This window comes from Oncorhynchus nerka, unplaced genomic scaffold, assembly GCF_034236695.1.
Source record: "Oncorhynchus nerka isolate Pitt River unplaced genomic scaffold, Oner_Uvic_2.0 unplaced_scaffold_1854, whole genome shotgun sequence".
Lineage (NCBI taxonomy): Eukaryota > Metazoa > Chordata > Actinopteri > Salmoniformes > Salmonidae > Oncorhynchus > Oncorhynchus nerka.
Window position 1 is genome coordinate 28,632 of NW_027039469.1, and position 24,683 is coordinate 53,314.

The 24,683-nt window shown below is 41.0% G+C and overlaps 1 protein-coding gene and 1 pseudogene across 1 annotated transcript; both read left to right on the forward strand.

Annotated features, from left to right (window-relative positions):
- The window catches only part of LOC115125377 (zinc finger protein 107-like), a 34,340-nt pseudogene that overhangs the window by 1,954 nt on the left and 7,703 nt on the right, over positions 1–24,683 (forward strand).
- Positions 6,373–13,447, forward strand: LOC135567673 (zinc finger protein 568-like). The gene is made up of 6 exons (XM_065014973.1): positions 6,373–6,913; positions 7,333–7,430; positions 7,588–7,765; positions 12,559–12,855; positions 13,138–13,225; positions 13,308–13,447. The coding sequence occupies exons 1-6, from the start codon at positions 6,571–6,573 to the stop codon at positions 13,360–13,362; spliced, it is 1,059 nt and encodes a 352-aa protein (XP_064871045.1). The 5' UTR covers positions 6,373–6,570; the 3' UTR covers positions 13,363–13,447.

Sequence of the window (24,683 nt, forward strand, 5' to 3'; positions counted from 1 at the left end):
TTCCTGCAATTGCACGCTCCCTCAAAACTTGAGACACCTGTGGCATTGTGTTGTGTGACAAAACTGCACATTTTAGTGTGGCCTTTTATTCTCCCCAGCACAAGGTGCACCTGTGTAATGATCATGCTGTTTAATCAGCTTGACATGCCACACCTGTCAGGTGGATGAATTTTCTTGGCAAAGGAGAAATGTTTACTAACAGGGATGTAAAAAATTCTGCAATCTTTTGTTTCAGCTCATGAAACATCCAACACTTTACATGTTGCATTTATATTTTTGTTTATTGTAGTTACTACCAGTTTTAGGAACATCTTTCCAAATATTTCACCTTATTTTTTACTTTACCCAAAATATGACATCAGCGATAGTCAAAATGTTGAAAACCTGTCAACGTCTAAATAAGAAATTGGTCCATTTAAACAGCAGGTGTCGATCCCTTTCGACAATGGGGAGATTTTACTGATGTGCTTTGTGTCTTCGATGTAAAAACAAGTTTTTTACAATCGCACAAAATTACTTCTTTAGTTATTTTATGTTTAAGGAAGTGTGTAGGTCACATTCTGTAAAATAAGTAATGTAAACATATAAGTAATTACCAGAAAGATCTACATTTGTTTTAAAATACCACTAAGATTGTTAAAACTGGCCTCAGGTTATTGAGATCTGATTAGGATTTACTCTCATAGCACTGTTGTTTTATCATGTGGAGGTTTCATTTGGGTATCTATTTAAAAAAATAAACTGTCTTTGGCAGGAGAAAGACCAGACTCAGTGGAACCAGAGCCAGGGACGTCCAAACCAGCAAGAAGACACCAGTGCTCCCACTGTGGAAACGGTTGTAACCGGTTATGGGACCTGAAACAACATGAGAAAATACACACAGGGGAGAAGTCTTACGACTGCTCCCAGTGTGGAAAGATTTTTAAAGATTTTGTGAATCTGAAACAACATGAGAAGCCTTATTACTGCTCCCAGTGTGGCAAGTGTTTTAACTGGGTAGGGAGCCTGAAACGACATGAGAGAATTCACACAGGGGAGAAGCCTTACCACTGCTCCCTGTGTGGCAAGTGTTTCGCCCGGGTAGGGAATCTGAAACAGCATGAGCTAGTACACACAGGGGAGAAGCCTTACCACTGCTCCCAGTGTGGCAAGTGTTTCAACCGGTCAGGACAACTGAAAGCTCATGAGCTAGTACACACAGGGGAGAAGCCTTACCATTGCTCCCAGTGTGGCAAGTGTTTTAACCAGTTAGGGAGCCTGAAACAACATGAGCTAGTACACACAGGTGAGAAGCCTTACCACTGCTCCCAGTGTGGCAAGTGTTTTAAACAGTCAGGGACCCTGAAACAACATGAGAGAATACACACAGGGGAGAAGCCATACCACTGCTCCCAGTGTGGCAAGTGTTTTAACCAGCCAGGACACCTGAAAGCTCATGAGCTAGTACACACAGGGGAGAAGCCTTACCACTGCCCCCAGTGTGGCAAGTGTTTTAACCAGTTATGGACTCTGAAACGACATGAGCTAGTACACACAGGGGAGAAGCCTTACCACTGCTCCCACTGTGGTAAGTGTTTTAACCAGTTATTGACTCTGACACGACATGAGCTAGTACACACAGGGGAGAAGCCTTACCACTGCTCCCAGTGTGGCAAGTGTTTTAACCAGTTAAGGACTCTGAAACTACATGAGCTAGTACACACAGGGGAGAAGCCTTACCACTGCTCCCAGTGTGGCAAGTGTTTTAACCAGTTAAGGACTCTGAAACGACATGAGCTAGTACACACAGGGGAGAAGCCTTACCACTGTTCCCAGTGTGGCAAGTGTTTTAGTCTGTTAGGGAATCTGAAACAACATGAGCTAGTACACACAGGGGAGAAGCCATACCACTGCTCCCAGTGTGGCAAGTGTTTTAACCAGCCAGGACACATGAAAGCTCATGAGCTAGTACACACAGGGGAGAAGCCATACCACTGCTCCCAGTGTGGCAAGTGTTTTAACCAGTTATTGACTCTGAAACGACATGAGCTAGTACACACCGGGGAGAAGCCTTACCACTGCTCCCAGTGTGGCAAGTGTTTTAACCAGCCAGGACACCTGAAAGCTCATGAGCTAGTACACACAGGGGAGAAGCCCTACCGCTGCTCCCAGTGTGGCAAGTGTTTTAACCAGTTATTGACTCTGAAACGACATGAGCTAGTACACACAGGGGAGAAGCCTTACCACTGCTCCCAGTGTGGCAAGTGTTTTAACCAGTTATGGACTCTGAAACGACATGAGCTAGTACACACAGGGGAGAAGCCTTACCACTGCTCCCAGTGTGGTAAGTGTTTTAACCAGTTAGGGAGCCTGAAACAACATGAGCTAGTACACACAGGGGAGAAGCCTTACCACTGCTCCCAGTGTGGAAAGAGTTTTAACCAGAAAGGAAACCTGAAAGCTCATGAGAAAATTCACACAGGGGAGAAGCATTACCACTGCATGTAGTGTGGAAAGAGTTTTAACCAGAAAGGAAACCTGAAAGCTCATGAGAGATTACACACAGGTGGGAAGCCTTACCACTGCTCCCAGTGTGGAAAGTGTTTTAACCAGTTAGGGCCCCTGAAACAACATCAGAGAATACACACAGGAGAGAAGCATTACCACTAATGTGTTTACCTGTTTTTACCAGATGAAATTGCTTCTTCCAATTATTGATAAACATGTACCTGTTAAGAAACTGACTGTTAGAACTGTTCCACGGATTGATGAGGAATTTAAAAACTGTATGTTTGAAAGAGATGGGGCAAAAGGAGTGGTGAATAAGTCTGGCTGCACATCTGGCTGGCTTATGTACTGCAAATTGAGAAATGATGTGACCAAACTCAACAAAAATAATAAACTTTATTATGAAGCCAAGATCAATGATATAAAGAATGATGGAAAAAAAACGTTAAAAAAAGAAGGGCAAAAATAGAATCCTATTTCTCTGTAAACAAATCAACAACAGACTTTCAGCATGCTTATAGAGAAGGGCATTCAGCATGTACTGCACTGACACAAATGACTGGTGATTGGTTGAGAGAAATTGATAACAAGAAGATTGTGGGAGCTCTATTGTTAGATTACAGTGCAGCCTTTGATATTATTGACCATAACCTGTTGTTTAAGAATGTTTGTGCTATGGCTTTTCAACCTCTGCCATAATGTGGATTCAGAGCTATCTATCTAATAGAACTCAGAGGGTTTTTAATGGAAGCTTCTCTAATGTCAAACATATGAAGTGTGATGTACCGCAGGGCAGCTCTCTAGGCCCTCTACTCTTTTCTATTTTTTACCAATGGCCTGCCACTGGCATTAAACAAAGCATGTGTGTCCATGTATGCTGATGATTCAACCATATAAGCATCAGCAACCACAGCTAATGAAGTCACTGAAACCCTTAACAAAGAGTTGCAATCTGTTTTGGAATGCGTGGCCAGTAATAAACTGGTCCTGAACATCTCTAAAACTAAGAGCATTGTATTTGGTACAAATCATTCCTCAAGTTCTAGACCTCAGCTGAATCTGGTAATGAATTGTGTGGCTGTTGAACAAGTTGAGGAGACTAAATTACTTGGCATTACCTTAGATTGTAAACTGTCATGGTCAAAACATATAGATTCAATGGTTGTAAAGATGGGGAGAGGTCTATATGTAATAGAGATGCTCTTCTATTTTGACACTACTCTCCACAAATCAAGTTCTGCAGGCTCTAGTTTAGTCTAATCTTGATTATTGTCCAGTCGTGTGGTCCAGTGCTACAAGGAAAGACTTAGTTAAGCTGCAGCTGGCCCAGAACAGAGTGGCACATTTTGCTCATAATTGTAAACAGAGGGCTGATATAAATACTATGCTGCCAGTCTCTCTTGGCTAAGAGTTGAGGAGAGACTGACTGTATCACTTCTTCTTTTATAAGAAACATGAATGTGTTGAATATCCCAAATAGTTTGCATAGTCTGTAAGGGAATTCTGCCCTATGTGCACAGAAGAGACCACAGGAAAACTTCTTTGATCAGAGGTTAGTTTGTTTAATAAGGATTGCAACCCGGAGTTTACACTTACAGCAATTTGCAAGCAAGACACTCAGTTCAAAAGATGGTGTTTTCCCTTTTTCTCCCCTACTGAGGATCACCCCGCCCAGGCTGATGTCCCTTAACTTTAAAACCATATAAGATTGTGTGTATGCATTGATATGTAGGCTACGTGTGCCTTTTACAAAATGTATGTAGTTCTGTCCTTGAGCTGTAAACATTTGTTTACTAGATTATATTTCTCATTAAGAATAATGTTGTTTTAATTCTATATGGGTCACGCCTGGCTTTGGTCATGTGTTCTCTTATGGGTGTCACATCCTGACCGTAGATTGCTTTGTATGTTTTTTTGTTTTGTTTGTTCAGGGTGTGATGTGGGTGGGCATTCTATGTTTGCATGTCTAGGTTTTGTATTTCTATGTTTTGGCCGGGTATGGTTCTCAATCAGGGACAGCGGTCTCTGTTTCGTTGTCTCTGATTGAGAACCATACTTTGGTAGCCTGTTTTCCCACTTAGTTGTGGGTGGTTGCTTTCTGTTTGTGTATCTGCACCTGACAGAACTGTTTCGGTTGTTCTCTTTGTTGTTTTGCATTTTAGTGTTCAGTTTCGAATAAATAATATGAACATGTACCACGCTGCACCTTGGTCCTCACCTTCCTCCTATGAATGCCGTTACGATGGGTCAATGATTTTAATTAGAATATAGCAATGATGCTCTCTCATCAATCACTTACAGTTTCTTTGGAAAGTATTCAGACCCCTTGACTTTTTTCAAATTTTGTTACGTTACAGTCTTATTCTAAAATTGATTAAATATAACAATTTCATCAACAATCTACACAAAATACCCCATAATGACGAAGCGGAAACAAGCTTTTTTATAAATGTTTTGCAAATGTATTAAACACAAAATGATTTACATAAGTATTCAGACCCTTTGCTGAATGAGACTCGAAATTGAGCTCAGGTGCCTCCTGTTTCCATTGATCATCCTTGAGATGTTTCTACAATTTCATTGGAGTCCACCTGTGGTAGATTCAATTGATTGGACATGATTTGGAAAGGCACACACGTGTCTATATAAGGTTCCACAGTTGACAGTGCATGTCAGAGCAAGAACCAAGCCATGAGGTGGAAGGAATTGTCCATAGAGCTCCGAGACAGGATTGTGTTGAGGCACAGATCTGGGGAAGGGTACCAAAACATTTCTGCAGCATTGAAGGCCCCTGTTTTAGCCCCCTGCAGTAAAAGGTTATTTGTGGAGTAAAATTATCTGTTTAAGTCATTAGTGAAGGGCACATTGTTAAAGAATACAGTTATCTTTTATTTTGTGGTCTATATCCTCTCAATCATTTATTCCTTCATAAACAGAAAACATATGTACCTAAACACAACATGTGTTCAAGGGCCCCTCTTGGTTCACGACCTCTTGACCATTATATCTGGACAGCTGACAACTATTTTTAAAAGGGGAAAAGTGATCTGTTTAGGTCATCAGTAAAGGAAGCATAGTTAAAGAGTACAATGACCCTTTCAAAGACTGAGACATCCCCCTATTTTTAAAGGGGTAAAAATGATCCATTAGTAAAACATGGATGTTTTCAAAGACACCCCCCTAGAAGGGCCCCCTATTCACAACTTTTTATTCCCAGCCAAGGGGAGAGACAGAGGGAGAGAGAAAGAGAGAGAGAAATTTAGTTCAGTCATTTAAACATACAAAATTATCTGTTTAGGTCGTTTTTTTAGTAAAACATTACATGTTTTCAACAAAGACACCTGGGGGCACAACAATACATCACACAGGTTGTTAATTAGTCCTTTTGGAGATGTCCAGTTTGAGGGTTTTTAGCTTGTTCCCCTATGAACTGCAAGGGGACCCCCCTAGATTCACAACTTCTTAGTGACCCTTAATAAGCATTCCCAGCCAATGTGGGAGAGACAGAATGGTAAAGAGATTGTATCCTACCAGACTATATCCAAAATTTAGTACCATGACTATATTTCATTTAAACATACATATTACAATTGTTAAAGTTTACTATGTAATATTAAATACAACATTTAATTAAATCCATGTGTTGTCACTATCATGTAACCATGACTATAACATCTGGTTGTTTTAAAATAATTCATGTATCCTAGCCATGACTATATCAACCCAGGGATGTGTTGCATGATCCTACCATGAGTCTTTCAGGTGATGCTGTATTGAGGAGCATTGGTGGGAGGTTAAAGGTCAAGAAACAGCTGTATAATCTAGTGGACGGAACTGTATAGAATATTTATGGCTTCTTCAACAGCGATTCCAAAAGGCTTCTGATTCAACCAACGTGTTGCTTTGCTAGCGAACATAAAGTTGAGTCTTTGAAGCTCTTTAGGCCAATCGTGTGTATATTACTCTTAGTGTTTTGAATATAATTATGTTTACCCATCTACTAGTTCATTTTAACGTCATTTGCTCGTTAAATTAACAAATGTGTTACTAAATGGATACTGCATTAGGCTAATCGACCGGAGCATGAGCTCACAAAGCTCGACCGAGAAAGAAGCTCTGGTGAAAGGAGAGGAAGAAGCTTTCAGGATGAAAAGGGAGGAAGAGGACGCTATCACATTGAAAGAAGAAGAGGATGATATTACAGTGAAAGAGGAAGATGGGAAAGAGGTTGTCAACGTGGAAGGGGAGGTAGCAGCTTTTAGAATCAAAAACGAGGAAGATGCCATAACATTGAAAGAAGAGAATGTAGTGAAAGAAGAGGAAGAACCTTTTAGAGTAAAAGAGGAAGAGGAGGCTATCTCAATAAAAAAGGAGGAAGACGTTTTGGGAGTGAAAGCGGAGGAAGCTGAAGATCAGACTACCACCAGTGAGTACTGTCTTAATAACAGGGACACTATGTAGTTCTTGAAATAATGTATTGTTTTAAAGGGGCATTCTACTTCAGTTCTACACTTGAATATGTCGTTCAGTACTGTGGTAATTGTTTAAGGGACAATCTGCCATTGGTACATATGTTTTTGGGACTTCGATGTATTGAATTCTCATTCTCCATGTGGTCTACATTAAAGCTCACCTCATCTAATATAACAGGCTTTTAAAATCTAAAATCTAATATCAAAGGGATGTAAAAGGCACCCATTTTGTGGAAATGACCTTTTACATTTGCAACACAAACAATATTTGACAAAATCATGATGTAAGTGGCCATTTTAGACATATTCATGCCTCTTGATTGTAATAGACGGTCATAAGTTTACCGTCTGTTTGCTGTTCTCGTTCACACAGGAGAGAGACGTGACTATCGTGGATCCTCTGGGGAGCATCAACAACATCCTGATGCTGACGAGTCAGAGAAGAGTCTCTCCAGATCAGAACACCAGATGGTACAGCTTGGTTTGGTCTAGCATACAGCTTGGTCTGGTCTAGCATACAGCTTGCTCTATCGGGGTCTAGGCTGGATTTCTGTAAAGCACTTCATGACAACACTGGTATCAGCATCCATAATGATATGTGTCTGTGTCCCCTCTTTATGGTTACCAGGACAACGCTAGCCCTTCCTCCCTCCCGGAGTCCCCGTGTCGTACCTCTCCCAGTAGCGCCTTACTGCTGGGTATGAAGAGGTTGTCTGTGATGCTGGTGGACTGCAGGAAAACAACGGGGCTTAGTGGAACTGTGAGAGGAGGAGAAGAGATGAAAGGATCAGATTTAACTCATCAAAGTAAGTGCTGTAGTTCAGTTTGAACAAATACAATAGATCTGCCCACTGGTATCTGTTACCAGGACAACCAACAGAGTTATGTTAGTTGACAGGAAGATAGACTGGTGGATATGGATGTTATGAATATCATAACACTGAAAAAGGATTCTGCCAATGAAAAGACATAAACCAATTGACCATATAAATCCTTGATGAAAGTTAGCTTTAGAGAGAACGTTTCAAGATGATCCGATGTAAGTTGCATGTTTTACAAAAACATTTTCTCAAAACATTGTGGATGTTACATTGCCTGTCCCAGTCATCCCCCCTCTCTTCACTAGACTCTAGAACATACAAACTAAACTCCAGACACTTCAATGTGGTCTGTATTGCTTCATTAACATCTGATCTACAGATATTTTATTCTACACTATCGGTCAAAAGTTTTTAGAATACCTACTCATTCAAGGGTTTTTCTTTAATTTACTATTTTCTGCATTGCAGAATACTAGTGAATATATCAAAACTATGTTATAACAAATATGGAATCATGTAGTAACCAAAAAAAGTGTTAAATAAATCTAAATATATTTGAGATTCTTCAAAGTAGCCACCCTTTGCCTTGATGACAGCTTTGCACGCTCTTGGCATTCTCTCAACCAGCTTCATGAGGAAGTCAACTGGAATGCATTTAAATTAACAGGTGTGCCTTGTTAGAAGTTAATTTGCGGATTTTCTTTCCTCTTTAATGCCTTTGAGCCAATCAGTTGTGTTGTTACAAGGTAGGGATGGTATACTGAAGATAGCCCTATTTGGTAAAAGACCAAGTCCATATTATGGCAAGAACAGCTCAAATAAGCAAAGAGAAATGACAGTCCATCACTATATTAAGACATGAAGGTCAGTCAATCAGGAACATTTCAAGGACTTTGAACGTTTCTTCATGTGCATCGCAGTGGGTTGTTGGCTTTCTTGACAGCCTCGTTTGAAACTTTAAAAGTTTGTTTATTGTCAGAACCAGACTTCTGGACATGTGTAGTATGTAAAATATCAGGGACTCCTTGATTCACCAAAGGTTCTTGTTCTCTACAGTTTAACATAAACAGTATTTCCCTCCCCTCTAAAAACATACTTTTGGATTATAAACATGTCATTAAAAAAAGATGCCTAAAGTAGCCAGTGTATCTTGTCATATACATCATAACCCAGGGGTGGTCAAATTGTTGTTAGAATGTCATATACATCATAACCCAGGGGTGGTCAAATTGTTGTTAGAATGTCATATACATCATAACCCAGGGGTGGTCAAATTGTTGTTAGAATGTCATATACATCATAACCCAGGGGTGGTCAAATTGTTGTTAGAATGTCATATACATCATAACCCAGGGGTGGTCAAATTGTTGTTAGAATGTCATATACATCATAACCCAGGGGTGGTCAAATTGTTGTTAGAATGTCATATACATCATAACCCAGGGTGGTCAAATTGTTGTTAGAATGTCATATACATCATAACCCAGGGGTGGTCAAATTGTTGTTAGAATGTCATATACATCATAACCCAGGGTGGTCAAATTGTTGTTAGAATGTCATATACATCATAACCCAGGGGTGGTCAAATTGTTGTTAGAATGTCATATACATCATAACCCAGGGGTGGTCGAAATTGTTGATCAAATGTTGCAAATAAAATCTTTAGTACCTCGGCATTGTGTTATATGTTAGAATGTCTAATAAATATATTGTTTACATTAACAATGTTGTTTCGCCAAAATAAACTGTTACCTGCATCTGTATGCAGACGATACAGTTGTGTACTATATTGCCCACCCTGCTGATCAGGCTCTATCTGAACTACAGTAAACATATTTACCAGATATTGCTTGTTACAGAAGACTACTGTTGTCCATTGAATAGTCATTCATCACTGTTACACCTCCTTGATGTGATGGTTTTCTATATCTGTACACAGTGTGATTAGTGGTTTCCATGAAGTTATTACCCCCTAAACCAGAATGTTAAATGACCTTTATGATATGTTGTACCACTATTACTTTGGGGTTCGAATCCCCCTCTGTCAACATCCACACTGTGAACACATCTTTAACATTCATGAACCTGCACTATCTTCATCCCTGAACTAGCAACAATAACTATTGTCTATTGTTATTCTCAATGACCTTCCTGGCCATATGAAAGCCAAGCTAAATACAATGTTCCCACCTGTTTTCATGTCTTTGGTTATGCAAACATTTGTTTATTAGATTATATTTCTCATTAAGAATAATATTGTTTTAATTCTATATGGGTCACGCCTGGCTTTGGTCAGGTGTTCTCTTATGGGTCAATGATTGTAATTAGAATATAGTAATGATGCTCTCTCCTCAATCACTTCCAATGCCTTTGGAAAGTATTCAGACCCCGTGACTTTTTGCACATTTTGTTATGTTACATCTTATTCTAAAATGGATTAAATTAAACATTTCCTCATCAATCTACACACAATAACCCATAATGATGAAGCGATAAAAGGCTTTTAGACATTTTTCAAATGTATAAAAAAATAGAAATCTTATTTACGTAAGTATTCAAATCAAATGTATTTATAAAGCCCTTAGTACATCAGCTGATATCTCAAAGTGCTGTACAGAAACCCAGCCTAAAAGCCCAAACAGCAAGCAATGCAGGTGTAGAAGCACGGTGGCTAGGAAAAACTTCCTAGAAAGGCCAAAACCTAGGAAGAAACCTAGAGAGGAACCAGGCTATGTGGGGTGGCCAGTCCTCTTCTGGCTGTGCCGGGTGGAGATTATAACAGAACATGGCCCCCCTATCTTTACAAGACTGTTGAACAGGAAAACATGATGGAGTCTTAAAGGAGGACTGTAGCATCTAATGATGAAACATTATGGAGTCTTAAAGGAGGACTGTAGCATCTAATGAAACATGGAGTCTTAAAACCTCTTATGGCTAGCGGAACCCCTCGACAACATTCCGCTGAAAAGGCAGAGCGCGAAATTCAAAAATATTTTTTAGAAATATGTAACTTTCATACATTCACAAGTGCAATACACTAAATTAAAGCTTAACTTCTTGTTAATCTACCCATCGTGTCTGATTTCAAAAGAGCGTTACAGCAAAAGCACACCATATAATTATGTTAGGTCAGAGCCTCAAAAACACACAGTCATTTTCCAACCAAAGAGAGGAGTCACAAGAAGCGGAAATAGAGAAAATGAATCACTAACCTTTGATCTTCATCAGATGGCACTCATAGGACTTCATGTTACACAATACATGTATGTTTTGTTCGATAAAGTTCATATTTATATCCAAAAATCTCAGGGTTTAAACACTGTTTCCCATGCTTGTTCAATGAACCATAAACAATTAATGAACATGCACCTGTGGAACGGTTGTTAAGACACCAACAGCTTGCAGACGGTTGGCAATTAAGGTCACAGTTATGAAAACTTAGGACTCCAATGAGGCCTTTCTACCGAATCTGGAAACACCAAAAGAAAAATGCCCAGGGTCCCTGCTCATCTGTGTGAACGTGTCTTAGGCATGCTGAAAGGAGGCATGAGGACTACTGCAGATGTGGCCAGGGCAATAAATTGCACTCTCCGTACTGTGAGACGCCTAAGACAGCGCTACAGGGAGACAGGACGGACAGCTTATCATCCTCGCAGTAGCAGACCACGTGTAACAACACCTGCACAGGATCGGTACATCCGAACATCACACCTGCGGGACAGGTACAGGATGGCAACAACAACTGCCCAAGTTACACCAGGAACGCACTATCCCTCCATCAGTGCTCAGACTGTCTGCAATTGGCTGAGAGAGGCTGGACTGAAGGCTTGTATGCCTATTGTAAGGCAGGTCCTCACTAGACATCACTGGCAACAACGTCGCCTCTGGGCACAAACCCACTGTCACTGGACCAGACAGGACTGGCAAAAAGTGGTCTTCACTGACAAGTTGCGGTTTTGTCTCCAGGGGTGATGGTCGGATTCGCGTTTATCGTCGAAGGAATGAGCATTACACCGAAGCCTGTCCTCTGGAGCGGGATCGATTTGGAGGTGGAGGGGCCGTCGTGGTCTGGTGCGGTGTGTCACAGCATCATCAGACTGAGCTTGTTGTCATTGCAGGCAATCTCCACACTGTGCGTTACAGGGAAGACATCCTCCTCCCTCATGTGGTAAACTTCCTGCAGGCTCATCCTGACATGACCCTCCAGCATGACAATGCCACCAGCCATACTGCTGATTCTGTGCATGATTCCCTGTAAGACCGGAATGTCAGTGTTCTGCTATAGCCAGCGAAGAGCCCGGATCGCAATCCCATTGAGTACGTCTGGGACCTGTTGGATCGGAGGGTGAGGGCTAGGCTCATTCTCCCCAGAAATGTCCGGGAACTTGCAGGTTCCTTGGTGGAAGAGTGGGGTAGCATCTCACTGCAACTACTGTCAAATGTGGTGCAGTTCATGAGTAGATGCACTGTAGTACTTAACCCCCCCCCCCTTTGTTCAGGGACACATTATTCCATTTCAGTTCGTCACATGTCTGTGGAACTTGTTCAGTTTTGAATGTTGTTGAATCTTGTTATGTTCCAACAAATATTTACACATCTTAAGTTTGCTGAAAATAAACGCAGTTGACAGTGAGAGGACGTTTCTTTGTTTGCTGAGTTTAGATTGGCGAGGGGGAAAAACTATTTAATCAATTTTAGAATAATGCTGAAATGTAACAAAATTTGGAAAAGGTGCATCATTCGTGTGTCTATTTAAAAAAATAAACTGTCTTTGGCAGGAGAAAGACCAGACTCAGTGGAACCAGAGCCAGGGACGTCCAAACCCGCAAGACGACACCAGTGCTCCTACTGTGGAAAGGGTTGTAACCGGTTATGGGACCTGAAACAACATGGAAAAATGCACACAGGGGAGAAGCCTTATCACTGCTCCCAGTGTGGCAAGTGTTTTAACCAGTTAGGGAACCTGAAACTACATGAGAGAATACACACCGGGGAGAAGCCTTACCACTGCTCCCAGTGTGGCAAGTGTTTCAACCAGTTAGGGAACCTGAAACAGCATGAGAGAATACACACGGAGAAGCCTTACCACTGCTCCCAGTGTGGCAAGTGTTTCAACCAGTTGTTGAGAGAATCACCACCAGTTGGAAAGTGTTTCAACCAGTTAGGGAACCTGAAATTGCATGAGAGAATACACACGGAGAAGCCTTACCACTGCTCCCAGTGTGGCAAGTGTTTCAACCAGTTAGGGAACCCGAAATTGCATGAGAGAATACACACGGAGAAGCCTTACCACTGCTCCCAGTGTGGAAAGTGTTTCAACCAGTTAGGGAACCTGAAATGGCATGAGAGAATACACACGGAGAAGCCTTACCACTGCTCCCAGTGTGGCAAGTGGTTTAACCAGTTAGGGAACCTGAAACAGCATGAGAGAATACACACGGAGAAGCCTTACCACTGCTCCCAATGTGGGAAGAGTTTTAACCATTTATTTAACCTGAAAAGACATGAGAGAATTCACACAAGGGAGAAGCCTTACCACTGCTCCCAGTGTGGAAAGTGTTTCAACCAGTCATGGGAGCTGAAACGGCACGAGAGAATTCACACAGGGGAGAAGCCTTACCACTGCTCCCAGTGTGGAAAGTGTTTTAATCAGTTAGGGAACCTGAAACAACATGAGAGAATACACACAGAGGAGAAGCCTTATCACTGGGAGCAGTGTGGCAAGTGTTTTAATCAGTTAGGGAACCTGAAACGGCATGAGAGAATACACACAGTTAAATGTCTTTCGAGAATCCACACAGGAGAGAGAAATTACTTCTCTTAGCACGTATATTGATATTTCACATCTCATTCTCATTACAATTCATCAGAGAACAAACACAGTGGTCCCGTTGTCTTATATTGTTGCCTTATAATGTGTTTACCTGTTTTTACCAGATGTAATTGCTTCTTCCAATTATTGATAAACATGTACCTGTTAAGAAAGGGACTGTTAGAACTGTTCCATGGATTGATGAGGAATTTAAAAACTGTATGTTTGAAAGAGATGGGACAAAAGGAGTAGTGAATAAGTCTGGCTGCACATCTGGCTGGCTTATGTACTGCAAATTGAGAAATGATGTGACCAAACTCAACAAAAAATGATAAACTTTATTAGGAAGCCAAGATCAATGATATAAAGAATGATGGAAAAAAAATGTAAAGAAACAATTAAAGAAAAGCAGTGCAAGTATTGAATTTTGTGAAGTTAGTGTGGGAGAGGTGGAACAATTGTGGTTATCGATCAATAATGACAAATCTGGCATTGACAACAGATGGAAAGCTACTGAGGACAGTAGCTGACTCTATAGCCACTCCTATCTGTCATATTTTTAATCTGAGCCTAGAGGAAAGTCTTTGTCCTCAGGCTTGGAGGGAAGCCAAAGTATTTACTGGTTCTAACAGAAGACCTATAAGCTTGCTGCCAGCTCTTAACAAACTGTTGGGGGAAATTATGTTTTACCAAATACAATGTTCAAAAAAATAAAGGGAACACTAAAATAATACATCCTAGATCTGAATGAATGAAATATTCTTATTAAATCATTTTTCTTTACATAGTTGAATGTGCTGACAACAAAATCACACAAATTATCAATGTAAATCAAATGTATCAACCCATGGAGGTCTGGATTTGGAGTCACACTCAAAATTAAAGTGGAAAACCACACTACAGGCTGTCCAACTTTGATGTAATGTCCTTAAAACAAGTCAAAATGAGGCTCAGTAGTGTGTGTGGCCTTCACGTGCCTGTATGACCTCCCTACAACGTCTGGGCATGCTCCTGATTAGGTGGCGGATGGTCTCCTGAGGGATCTCCTCCCAGACCTGGACTAAAGCATCCGCCAACTCTTGGACAGTCTGTGGTGCAACGTGGCGTTGGTGGATGGAGCGAGACATGATGTCCCAGATGTGCTCAATTGGATTCAGGTCTGGGGAACAGGCGTACCAGTCCTGAACTGTACTCGAGTTACAGGGAAGACATCCTCCTCCCTCATGTGGGACCCTTCCTGCAGGCTCATCCTGACATGACCCTCCAGCATGACAATGCCACCAGCCATACTGCTCGTTCTGTGCATGATTACCTGCAAGACCGGAATGTCAGTGTTCTGCCATGGCCAGCGGAGAGCCCGGATCTCAATCCCGTTGGGCACGTCTGACACCTGTTGGATCGGAGGGTGAGGGCGATGGCCATTCCCCCCCAGAAAGGTCCGGGAACTTGCAGGTGCCTTGGTGGAAGAGTGGGGTAACATCTCACTTGTTCAGTTTGTCTGTTGTTGAACAAATATTTTAAGTTTGCTGAAAATAACTGCACTTGACAGTGAGAGGATGTTTCTTTCTTATTTTGCTGAGTTTATATTGACGAGGGGCAAAAAACAGTTTAATGAATTTTAGAATAATGCTGAAATGTAACAAAATTTGGAATAGGTGAAGGGGTCTGAATACTTAACGAATGCACTATGTCTGTGTGTATACTGAACCAAAATATAAACAACAATTTCAACGATGTACAGTTCATATAAGTCAGTCATTGTAAATAAATACATTAGGCCCTAATCTATGGACTTTACATGACTGAGGGGTGCAGCCATTGGTGGACCCTGGAGGGCATAAGCCCACCCATTGCGGAGCCAGGCCCAGGCCCAGCCAATCAGAATTCGTTTTTCCCCACAAAAGGCTTCATTACATAGAGGAATACAACTCGGGTGGCTGGTCTCAGACGATGTTGAGATCCTGGGCTGGCGTCGTTATATGTGGTCTGTGGTTGTGAAGCCAGTTGGATGTACTGCCAAATTCTCTAAAACGACATTGGAGGCGGCTTCTGGTAGAGAATTGAACATTCAATTATCTGGAAACAGCTCTAATTGCGCGCTCCCTCAACTTGAGACACCTGTGGCATTGTGTTGTGTGACAAAACTGCACATTTTAGTGTGGCCTTTTATTCTCCCCAACACAAGGTGCACCTGTGTAATGATCATGCTGTTTAATCAGCTTGATATGCCACACCTTTCAGGTGCATTAATTATCTTGGCAAAGGGGACATGTTTACTAACAGGGATGTAAACCAATTTGTGTTCAACATTTTTGAGAAAGCTTTTGTGCATATGAAAAAATTCTGGGGTCTTTTATTTCAGCTCATGAAACATGGGACCAACACTTCGTGTGTGTGGTGTGTGTGTGTGTGTGTGTGTGTGTGTGTGTGTGTGTGTGTGTGTGTGTGTGTGTGTGTGTGTGTGTGTGTGTGTGTGTTTATCTCCTTCATTCCTTGATCATTCCTTGTGGTCCTGTTCATCAGTTGGTAGAGTATGGTGCTTGTAAAACCAGGGTAGTGGGTTTGATTCCTGGGACCACCCATATGTAAAGTGTTTGCACACATGACTGCAAATCACTTTGGATAAAAGTGTTTGCTAAACGTCAGATATAGCCACTGATTATACCAAACATTTGGAACACCTTCCTAATATGGAGTTGGACCCTCCCCTTTTCCCCTCAGAACAGCCTCAATTTGTCGGGGCATGGACTCTACAAGGTGTCGATAGCTTTCCACAGGAATGCTTGCCCATGTTGACTCCAATGCTTCCCACAATTGTGTCAAGTTGGCTGGATGTCCTTTGGGTGCAGTGGAGGTTCCTCAAAGGAGGAAGGGGAGAACCGTCGTCCTCAGATATTTTATAAAAAATGGTAAATCATTTCAAAAGTTTTATCCTTTTTAGATAAAACTATACTAAATCTAATCATGTAACCAATTAATTGATTAAAACATACTATTTTGCATCCTGCTCTGGGTACATTGACTAGGGGATAGGCTGGCTAGCCGGGTCCTCCATATTACTTCACAGCCTGTAAAAAAAACAATTCTGACATGACTTCGGCATTCTTTGGAATTCTGATCGGTTTTATGTAGTGGAAAAATAGAAAAGAGAGGTGTAACTTTGCATTGGGACTTGTGATGCTATACTAATGCAGATCCATATGTTACATGTGGTTACATTTAGCTACCTTCACTTTAAGGGAGTTGTATGGCCACATTTAGATGTGAAAAAATAACAGACAGAGAAAACCATTTCTATTCTAACAGTATTTGGGTCATTCTTGAGCTCTGGTAATATTTCAGTCCCACTGACTGATTTTGTATATAAATTGAAATGTCCAGTATAATGAATTGAAATAAATATAGAATTAATTTAAACTTTATTAATTACAAAATCATATATTTTTATATATGTCCCCCAGGCGTTTCAATTCATTTTTACTTGGGAAATTAATATTAAAATGTGCACATAATTGAATGCAAACATACATTTGTGTTATTTTGTTGAGAAAGTATTTATCAAATAAATGCATGATTATTGATTAAAATCACACCATGTAGCTCTGTCCCTCAGTCTACATGTAACGGGTTGTAAACCTGTGACAGGGTTGAGTTATTTACTTTATTTATGAGTATTGCATCTAAACAAATTAATCATTGAATATATTATACATTATATATTGTTTATATTCACTTATAAAACATGCTGTAATGTGTTCCATGTGAACAGAATATATATTTTAAGGCAGGTAGACTGGTGGTAGGAGAGTTGGTCAAGGCTCTTCAGTTGTTCCTTTAAGTTGCTCTGGATCCTAAATTACTCAATGATTATAGTGTATACATGTGTATATTATAAGAATCTTTGATTTAACGTTATTCCATTGAAACATCTAGGGAATGATGGCACCCACATCAGCAGCAGAACGACAAAGGCAGTGTCGAGCACGTCACAATGCTGACCCAGTAAAAAGGGAACAGTACCTTGAGAGAGAGATGGAAAAGGAATGTTGATTCAGGGGGAAAAAGAAAATATCAGTGATTTATTAAATGAGAGAGACCAGCATCAGAAGTGTAAACAGTGGAGAACAGCATACAAAAGAAGCAAGGAGAGGAACGGAGCACTGAGGAACTTGACCACTAAGTCCACATCATGAACGTTGAAGAGAACGGCAGACAGGTTGGTGGCTGAGGGCCGTTATGTCAGCGATGCACAGGAGCTTTACAAAGGCCTCCATGAGACAATCACGTCAGTGAAGCTGTTCTGTGTGAAGAGTGCCGATGTTGAACGTGCGATGGAGATGATGCTAAGGGCCGTTATGTCAGTTAGATTCCGTCTCTCACAGTTGAAGTGTACCTACGGTGAGTAGAGTGGGGACCTCTGAGGGATGATCCTGTCTAGACTTGGCATCAGAGAGTATATGAGCTCTATTATGGCTGTTGACTATATCCCCAAAGTGAGAGACTAACAAGTCATTGAAATAGAACGGAAGGTTACCTAACAGAACCCTGATTCTATAATATTCACCAGGTTACCTAACAGAACCCTGATTCTATGATATTCACCAGGTTACCTAACAGAACCCTGATTCTATGATATTCACCAGGTTACCTAACAGAACCCTGATTCTATGATATTCACCAGGTTACCTAACAGAACCCTGATTCTATAATATTCACCAGGTTACCTAACAGAACCCCTAACAGAACCCTGATTCTATGATTCTATGATATCCACCAGGTTACCTAACAGAACCCTGATTCTATGATATTCACCAGGTGAAAGTATATGAGCTCCATGGTAGTTGGTAGTTGACTAGGTTACCTTTCACACATGGAAGGCAAACGTACTTAGATGTGAAGATGGGAGCGACTATGTCCCTTATATAGGAAGTGGAGTCGTCTGCTATTAGCTGTTGCGTGACAGACGTTGTTTGATTGGATCTCCCTAGACTCCGCCACTAACGAGGCTTATAATATCATAGAACAGGGGTTATGTTAGGTAACCTTAAGTTACATGTCCTACTATGCTAATTTCTCTGTATTAAATTGCCCATAACTTTAACACTGGCAGAGATCATGGAACTAATATACCATTAAAGTATATTATATTCAACAATATATGTAAAAAATCGAAACATTTATATTTTCAATATTTATATTTTCTATATTAATAAATTAATGTAAGAAATGTATGAATGAAATCAAAATACAAGTGAAATGCTTACAGTGAAATACTTACTTACAAGCCCTTAATTAACCAACAATGCAGTTTTAAGAAAAATAAGTGTTATGTATAAAATACAAATAATTAATATTAAAGAGCAGCAGTAAAATAACAGTAGCGAGGCTGTATACAGGTATTACCAGTACAGAGTCAATGTGGAGGCTATATACAGGTATTACCAGTACAGAGTCAATGTGGAGGGTATATACAGGTATTACCAGTACAGAGTCAATGTGGAGGCTATATACAGGTATTACCAGTACAGAGTCAATGTGGAGGCTATATACAGGTATTACCAGTACAGAGTCAATGTGGAGGCTGTATACAGGTATTACCGGTACAGAGTCAATGTGGAGGCTGTATACAGGTATTACCGGTACAGAGTCAATGTGGAGGGTATATACAGGAGGTACCAGTACAGAGTCAATGTGGAGGCTATATACAGGAGGTACCAGTACAGAGTCAATGTGGAGGCTATATACAGGAGGTACCAGTACAGAGTCAATGTGGAGGCTATATACAGGTATTACCGGTACACAGAGTCAATGTGGAGGCTGTATACAGGTATTACCGGTACAGAGTCAATGTGGAGGCTATATACAGGTATTACCGGTACAGAGTCAATGTGGAGGCTGTATACAGGTATTACCAGTACAGAGTCAATGTGGAGGCTATATACAGGTATTACCGGTACAGAGTCAATGTGGAGGCTATATACAGGAGGTACCAGTACAGAGTCAATGTGGAGGCTATATACAGGAGGTACCAGTACAGAGTCAATGTGGAGGCTATATACAGGAGGTACCGTACAGAGTCATTGGAGGCATTTACATTTAGAGTCAATTTAGGAGGCCATATACAGGTATTACAAATTGGTACAGAGTCAATGTGGATGACATCCAGTGTGGAGGCCATATACAGGAGGTAGTACAGAGTCAAATCTTTTACAGGAGGGGTACAGAGTCAATGTGGAGGCTATATACAGGTTTATCCTACAGAGTCCTAGGTATTCCTACAGGAGTCAATGTGGAGGTTTCAGTGTGTACCGGTCAATGTGGTGATTGAGGGTATATACAGGAGGTACCAGTACCGTCAATGTCAATGGATAATACAGATATGTATACAGTAGGTACCAGTACAGAGTCAATGTGGAGGTATATACAGGAGGTACCAGTACAGAGTCAATGTGGAGGCTATATACAGGAGGTACCAGTACAGAGTCAATGTGGAGGGTATATACAGGAGGTACCAGTACAGAGTCAATGTGGAGGCCATATACAGGTATTACCAGTACAGAGTCAATGTGGAGGCTATATACAGGATGTACCGGTACAGAGACAATGTGGAGGCTATATACAGGAGGTACCGGTACAGCGTCAATGTGGAGGCTACATACAGGAGGTACCATTACAGAGTCAATGTGGAGGCCATATACAGGAGGTACCAGTACAGAGTCAATGTGGAGGGTATATACAGGAGGTACCAGTACAGAGTCAATGTGGAGGATATATACAGGAGGTACCGGTACAGAGTCAATGTGGAGGCTATATACAGGAGGTACCCATTACAGATTCAATGTGGAGGCTATATACAGGAGGTACCGGTACAGAGTCAATGTGGAGGCTATATACAGGAGGTACCGGTACAGCGTCAATGTGGAGGCTACATACAGGAGGTACCATTACAGAGTCAATGTGGAGACTATATACAGGAGGTACCAGTACAGAGTCAATGTGGAGGCTATATACAGGAGGTACCAGTAAAGAGTCAATGTGGAGGCTAATACAGGAGGTACCATTACAGAGTCAATGTGGAGGGTATATACAGGGGGTACCAGTACAGAGTCAATGTGGAGACTATATACAGGATGTTCCGGTACAGAGTCAATGTGGAGGCTATATACAGGAGGTACCGGTACAGAGTCAATGTGGAGGCTATATACAGGAGGTACCGGTACAGAGTCAATGTGGAGGGTATATACAGGGGGTACCAGTACAGAGTCAATGTGGAGGGTATATACAGGATGTTCCGGTACAGAGTCAATGTGGAGGCTATATACAGGAGGTACCGGTACATGTTCCGCACAGAGTCAATGTGGAGGCTATATACAGGAGGTATACAGAGTCAATGTGGAGGCTGTACAGACAGGAGGTACAGGAGGTACCAGTACAGAGTCAATACAGCATCAGTCAATGTGGAGGCTGTATACAGGAGGTACCGGAACAGAGTCAATGTGGAGGGTATATACAGGAGCGTCAATGTGGAGGCTGTATACGGAACAGAGTCAATGTGGAGGCTATATACAGGAGGTACCGGAACAGAGTCAATGTGGAGGCTATATACAGGAGGTACCGGAACAGAGTCAATGTGGAGGGTATATACAGGAGGTACCGGAACAGAGTCAATGTGTATATACAGGAGGTACCGGAACAGAGGGGACACAGGTGAGTCTAGGGATTCATTTTAAGCTTCTACGTCTGTGTACAGGAAAGTATTATTTGTAAGACGTAAGAGAAAATATATCTGTTTATTGTTAAATTATTATGACGTTCTTTCCAACACAAAAATTGTAGTACCTATTGTTTCCAAACTGCGTTACCCACTCCAGCCAGCAGATGGCGATGTGCGTCTTTCAGGTGATGCTTCTTGCGTGACGTGTAATAGACTGGACGGGACGGTTCTTCAGGAACAGGCGCCAACTCTTTCAACCACCTCGGTAGCTTGCTAGACAACATAAAACTGAAAGATTGATTCTTTCGACGATGTTATTGTACATTAGCTAATCTCAGTGTTTTAGACAAATTTCGGTTGACGTATCTACTGGTGAACTTTAACCTAATGTGCTTGTTCAATTTGCAAACGTGTTAAAGATTGATACTGAGGTTAGCACTAGGCTAGTCGCTAATGCTAGCTAGCTAGCTAACATCCCTGACCATGAGCTCACTGAACTACTCCTCTCTTGCTAATGAAGAGGAGGTCTGCTTTACGGAGAAAGAATATTTCAGAATGAAAAAGGAGGAAGAGGAGGCTGTTATAGTGAAAGAAGAGAAAGAACCTTTTAGAGAGGAAGATGATGCTGTCTTAATAAACGTGAAGGAGGAAGACGTTTTGAGAGTGAAAAAGGAGGAGACAGAAGATCCGATTAACACCAGTGAGTACTGTCTTAAAAACAGGGACTATGCCGTTGTTGAACTAATGTGGGGTTTTTAAGGGGCATTCTACTGAAGTTCTACACTTGAATATGTTGTTCAGTACTGTATAAATTGTTAAAGGGTCGATCTGGTATATATTTTTGGGACTTTTCAATTAGATGTATTGAATTCTCCATGTGGTCGACATTAAAGTTCTCATCTAGTATATCAGGCTTTTAAAATGCAATATTGGTGCATATGTTCTAAACTTAAAATATAAAAAAGGCACCCATTTTGTGGAACAACCCTTTTACATTTGCATCACAAATTTTGTTTTAGGAAATCAAGATGAAAGTGGCCATTTTAGGCCCTTTTTAGACATATTCATGCCTCTTGTAAGACTCTGTGATTGCAATAGATGGTCGTAAGTTTACCATCTGTTTGATGTTCTCATTCACACAGGAGAGAGACATGACTATGGTGGATCCTCTGGGGAGCCTCGACAACATCCTGATGCTGACGAGGCAGAGAAGAGTCTCTCCAGATCAGAACACCAGATGGTACAGCTTGGTCTGGTCTAGCATACAGCTTGCTTTATCGGCTTGGGCTGGGTTTCTGTAGAGCACTTCATGACAACAGTGACATCAGCATCCATAATGATGTGCGTCTGTGTCCCCTCTTTATGGTTACCAGGACAACGCTAGCCCTTCCACCCACCCGGAGTCCATGTGTCGTGCCTCTCCTGGTAGCACGTTACTGCTGGGTATGAAGAGGTTGTCTGTGCTGCTGGTGGACTGCAGGAAAACAATGGGGCTGAGTGGAACTGTGAGAAGAGGAGAAGAGATGAAAGGATCAGATTTGACACAAAGTAAGTGCTGTAGTTTAGTTTGAACAAATACAATAGATCTGCCCACAGGTATCTGTTACAAGGACAACCAGCAGAGTTCTGTTAGTTGACAGGAAGATAGACTGGTGGATATGGATGTTATGACTATCATAACACTGAAAAAGGATTCTGCCAATGAAAAGAGAGAAAACAATAGACCATATAAAACCTTGATGAAAAGTAGCTTTAGAGAGAAAACAATAGACCATATAAAACCTTGATGAAAGGTAGCTTTAGAGAGAAAACAATAGACCATATAAAACCTTGATGAAAGTAGCTTTAGCTTTGATGAAAGAGAGAGAACAATAGACCATATAAAACCTTGATGAAAGAGTAGCTTTATGAAAGGTAGCTTTAGAGAGAGTTTCAAGATGATCCAATGTAAAGGTGCTTGTTTAAAAAAAACTTTTCCTTAAAACATTATGGATATTACATTGCCTGTCCCAGTCAACCCCCCAATCTTTACAAGACTGTTGAACAGGCAAACTAAACTCAATACACTGTTAATTAATTAACTAATACTGGAGGAAAGCTGTGATCAACCAGTGCTGGCAACCTGGTTCAGGTTATCAATCAACCTACCAGGGTAGTTACAAACAGTAGAGGAATGAAATCATCAACATGTTTTGATCATATCTTTACTAATGCTGCAGAAATGGGGTTTAAAGCAGTATCCAGATCCATCAGATGTAGTGATCACAATATAGGAGCCATGTCTAGGAAAACCACAGTTCCAACGGCTGGGACTAATATTGTGTATAAGAGGTCATACATTTTTTTGTAGTGATTCCTATGTTGTTGATGTAAATAATATTTGTTGGTCTGTGGTGTGTAATGATGAGCAACCAGACGCTGCCCTTGACACATTTGAAAATGCTTATCCCAGTTACTAACAAGCAGGCACCCATTAAGAAAATGACTGTAAAAACAGTTAAATCCACGTGGATTGATGAGGAATTACAAAATGGTATGATGAAGAGGGAGGCAAAAGAGATGGCAAATAGGTCTGGCTGTATAACTGGTTGGCAAACGTATTGCAAATTGAGAAATCATGTGACTAAACTGAATAAAAAGAAGAAGAAACTACACTATGAAACAAAAATAAATGACATGAAGAATGATAGTAAAAATCTTTGGAGCATCTTCAATGACATTTTTGGACTAGGCAAGTCAGTTAAGAACAATTTATTATTTTCAATGACAACCTACTGTTCCGAGGCCAACTGCCTTGTTCAGGGGCAGAAGGACAGAGTTTTACCTTGTCAGCTCAGGGATTCAATCCAGCAACATTTCGGTTACTGGCCTAACGCTCAAACCACTAGGTTACCTGCCGCCCCAGAGCTACCTGTCTAACAGAACACAGAGAGTGTTCTTTAATGGAAGCCTGTACAACACAATCAAGGTAGAATCAGGAATTCCCCAGGGCAGCTGTTTGGCACCTGCTTGTTTCAATCTTTACCAACGACATGCCAATGACATTTGAGTAAAGCCAGTGTGTCTGTATGCAGATGACTCAACACTGTACACGTCAGATACCATGGAAACTGAAATGACAGCAACACTTCCAAAGAGCTGCAGTGAGTTTCAGAATGGGTGGCAAGGAATAAATTAGTCCTAAATATTTCAGATTACCTTAAATTACATGGCCTACTATGCTAATTCTGTAGCTTATTGTTAGAGGGGGGTAAAGAAATATGTTGTTGGGGCGCCAGGCAGGAATTGACCCTAGTTATTAAAGTTAGTTATTACCTGTTATAACATTATTATTATTAAATATTATTAAAACTGAAAGGATGAGAGTAGAATAGATA